This window comes from Benincasa hispida, chromosome 3 (assembly GCF_027475165.1).
Source record: "Benincasa hispida cultivar pf3 chromosome 3, pf3_genome.v1.1, whole genome shotgun sequence".
Lineage (NCBI taxonomy): Eukaryota > Viridiplantae > Streptophyta > Magnoliopsida > Cucurbitales > Cucurbitaceae > Benincasa > Benincasa hispida.
This window is the reverse complement of record NC_143480.1, coordinates 4210724-4214191: the sequence shown is the minus strand read 5'-3', so window position 1 is coordinate 4214191 and position 3468 is coordinate 4210724. Positions and strand designations below refer to the sequence as shown.

The 3468-nt window shown below is 37.9% G+C and overlaps 1 protein-coding gene across 1 annotated transcript; it reads right to left on the bottom strand.

Moving 5' to 3' along the window:
- Positions 1 to 240: 240 nt before the first annotated feature.
- LOC120073255 (Tetratricopeptide repeat (TPR)-like superfamily protein) lies at positions 241 to 3035 on the bottom strand. The gene has a single exon (XM_039025989.2). The coding sequence runs from the start codon at positions 2850 to 2852 to the stop codon at positions 309 to 311; it is 2544 nt and encodes an 847-aa protein (XP_038881917.1). The 5' UTR covers positions 2853 to 3035; the 3' UTR covers positions 241 to 308.
- Between the last annotated feature and the right edge of the window lie 433 nt (positions 3036 to 3468).

Sequence of the window (3468 nt, the reverse complement as noted above, 5' to 3'; positions counted from 1 at the left end):
ATATTAATGTTCCAGGGAATAACTAGATTTGCATAACTAAAGAATATGTGTGTGTGCAACTAGTCTCTGGGGCCAACCACGGTGATTATAACAGCTGGGATCATCAATCAAGATTACAAGAGAAATACATGATGCATCCAACAATTCTGAATATTCAACTGTGACAACACAATGCAAAACAGAATATCAGAAAGAACCCACAACGAAGCAAATGATAAGAATCTGAAACCTGGAAGCAGATTTATGCAACTCACAGCATAGAAAGATTGTGTTCATATGAAGTCAACCATGATAATTTGTTAGAAATATTAGTCCTGCAAGTGTTTTTGTTCTTGAGCCGAGACACAACCACGCTCAACAAACCGAAATACAAGCCTATCGGCCTCCTCCAATTTTCCTTCTATCATAAGCCTCTTGCTGACCTTCTCACATAACTTTAAATCAGGAATTAGATTTCTATTGAACATTCGGCAAGCAACTTTATATGCTGACATAGGAATTCCAACACGTAAATAACTCTCCATAAGTACATGACAAGTTTTAGCATCAGTTCTTGAAGCCGTCCTCAAAACCTCACCCAAAAGGCTACTGGCCTCCTCAAGGTATCCAAATTTACATAGTTTCTCAATAACTAAATTATATGCTGTTTGAAATCTGCTTTTCAAAAGCATCTTCTTCAATATTTTCAACAAATCTTCTACCCTACCCTTTCGACAATACTGGTGGATGACAGACCTGAATGTAACTGGAGAAGGAACCAACCCTTGCCTAAGCATCTTCATTGTAAGTTCAGTGGCTTCTTCCATACGGCCAGTCTTGCCCAGTGCATCAATTACTGTTGTGTATGTCACGGAATCAGGGTGCTTGTTACAAAGGTACATGTCATCGAACAATGACAGTGCAGCTTCCAAATCATCTTTCTGACAAAATCCATGAATGACAGTGGTGAAATTGACTACATTAACAGCACAACCCTTGTTCATGCACTCCTTCAGTAACTGATTAGCTTCGTATGGTTTCCCATCCCGGCAAAGAGATTGTATCAATAAGTTAATTTCAACTGGATTAGGAAAGAAACCTTTTCCAATCATCTCCCTCACTACATCACAAGCTTCGTTCAGTTTCCCTTCCCGGCGTAACCCATGAACTACAACACTATAAGTAATGGCATTAGGTGTCCACCACTCTTCCTCACTCATATTCATCATATTTCTAGCTTCTAATGATTTTCCATTGCGGCAAAGACCATTTAGCAATGTTGTATACGTTACAGCATTAGGTTTGCAGTGATGCTTATACATCTGTTGCATCATCTTTTTTGCTTGATCAAGTTTCCCTATACGACAAAACCCATCAAGGACAGAGGTGTATGTTACAACATCTGGATCACAGCCCTTGGAGAACATCTCACCAACAAGCTCTTTTGCCTTCTTAATCTTTCCTTCCTTGCAGTATGCATGAACTATTGCACTATACTCAACCTTGTCAACCTTAAATCGCAATTCTTCTGCTTCTCTAAGAATCTCTAGAGCCTCATCTCCGTGGCCATACTTTGAAAGCATCTGGATTAGAGAATTGTAAGTAACATGATCTGGTAATAAGTTACTGTCCATCTGCATTTTCTTCATCAATTCCCTAATTTCATTCACCCTCTTGTCTCTACAGAGGAATCCCATGACAGTATAATAACTAACTTTATCTGGGAAACATCCCTTAGATGGCATTTGATCAATCAGTTCCATGGCTTGGCCAACCTGATGCACATTACAATAGCCCTTGATCAAACAGTTATAAGTCACAACATTGGGGGCAATGCCAATAAGTACCATACGTTCTGCAAACTTCAATGCCTTTTTTAACTCATTTCCCACGACCAAAATATGGATTGCAGTGTTACAAATTGACAAATTAGGTTCAACACCTGCCCTCTGCATCAAGGTCAAGACCTTCATTGCATCCCTTAATCTTCCTGCCCGACTATATGACACCATTACAAAGCCAAAAGCTTCAGGCCAAAGCTGAATTCCTCTACGTGTCATAAGTCGGAGAACCCGTTTAGCACCTTGACATAATTTGGTCTTACTTAGTATCTCAAGCATAACTAAGTACACAGATGAATCGTGTCTATACCGCCACAATCTATCTGCCCAATAGAAGAACTGCAAAGCAATTCGTTCGTCTTCCTGAGAGAGCAAAACAGCACAAACCTGCTGCGGGTTTAGGCTTCTTACTAAATACCTCAATTCGCCTTCAAACTTCCGACTCCAAGAGGAACTTAGCTTTATCAATTTACAAGTATCTCTCACTAAGGGATATCTAAATATATCTTCACCAATTTCAACTCTTTTGAAATCATTTCCTTGTCCGTGATTTCTAATAGACAAATTAAACCCCAAAAGATCCGCGGCATCACCAAGATCCCCATCTTCCTCTTCCTCGTCATTAGACTCTTCGGCCACTATATCATCACCGAACTTTAAGTGCCGATCCTTTTCATGTTCCTCATTAGGATTTCCAAAGAAACTCGAATCTCCGGAATCCTCCAAATCAGTTTTCTGAAATTCGTCATTTGCAGCATCAAACCTATTATTTCTCCCATAAGTATCAGTGCAGTAAGTTCTTAAACTACGACCGAAACTCGAATCTCTCCGAGAAGAAGACGAGAAAAATGCGCAGTGTTCACTACATGCTAAAAGGTGTAAACAAAAATGGCCTAAGCATTTATAGATAACTCCATTCAGAACAAAAGCAGAATTAGCACTACCTTTCTGAAACTTATTTAGATAATTCAGTTCATGGAATCTGATTTGCTTTCTTCCAATTCTATAGTAGTAATTGAAAATGAATAACATATCATTATAATGCAGGAAAAACAGAGAGGAAATTGACGAACTAGCGACTACCAAATTCCTCCAACAGCCGCTCTTTTCCGCCACTTCGAAGATGAAATAATAACCAGTATTTGGCCGCTCCGTCGATTCTTCAACTTCGCGGCGAAACAGGGCATCGCAAGGATGAGCAAGTTAATATTAATTTGGGATATAAAATCAAAATTATTATTATTATAATTATTATTTTGAAGAAATTAGATTACAATTTTTTATTTTATTTTTTACCATTTTTTATTTTTAGTTCCAAAACAGCAGATGGAGAGGATGAATTCGAATTTTTTTTAACATTTGTTATTTGCCCTAGGATTTCATTTGTTGAAATAAAATATTACTATTCTTTTAAAGAAAAATATTATTATTTACTGAATTTAAAAATCAATCCTTATTTTTATAATAATAAAAAAAAACAATCCAACGTTGTGAACATGAACACAGGGGTGTTAAAAAAATCCGATAACCTAGATTACTTAATTTAAACTATAAGAGGTGAGTTGGGTTGAACGTTTTGTTCTTGGGTTGGATTGGGTCTCAGGTTTAGGGTTGGCAATGGGATTAGGGCGGGGTGGGGAGACTCCCC

What these genes read in the sequence shown, in the direction of transcription:
- LOC120073255 (XM_039025989.2), bottom strand. Translation starts at nt 2,852, where the DNA reads ATGTTATTCATTTTCAATTACTACTATAGAATTGGAAGAAAGCAAATC.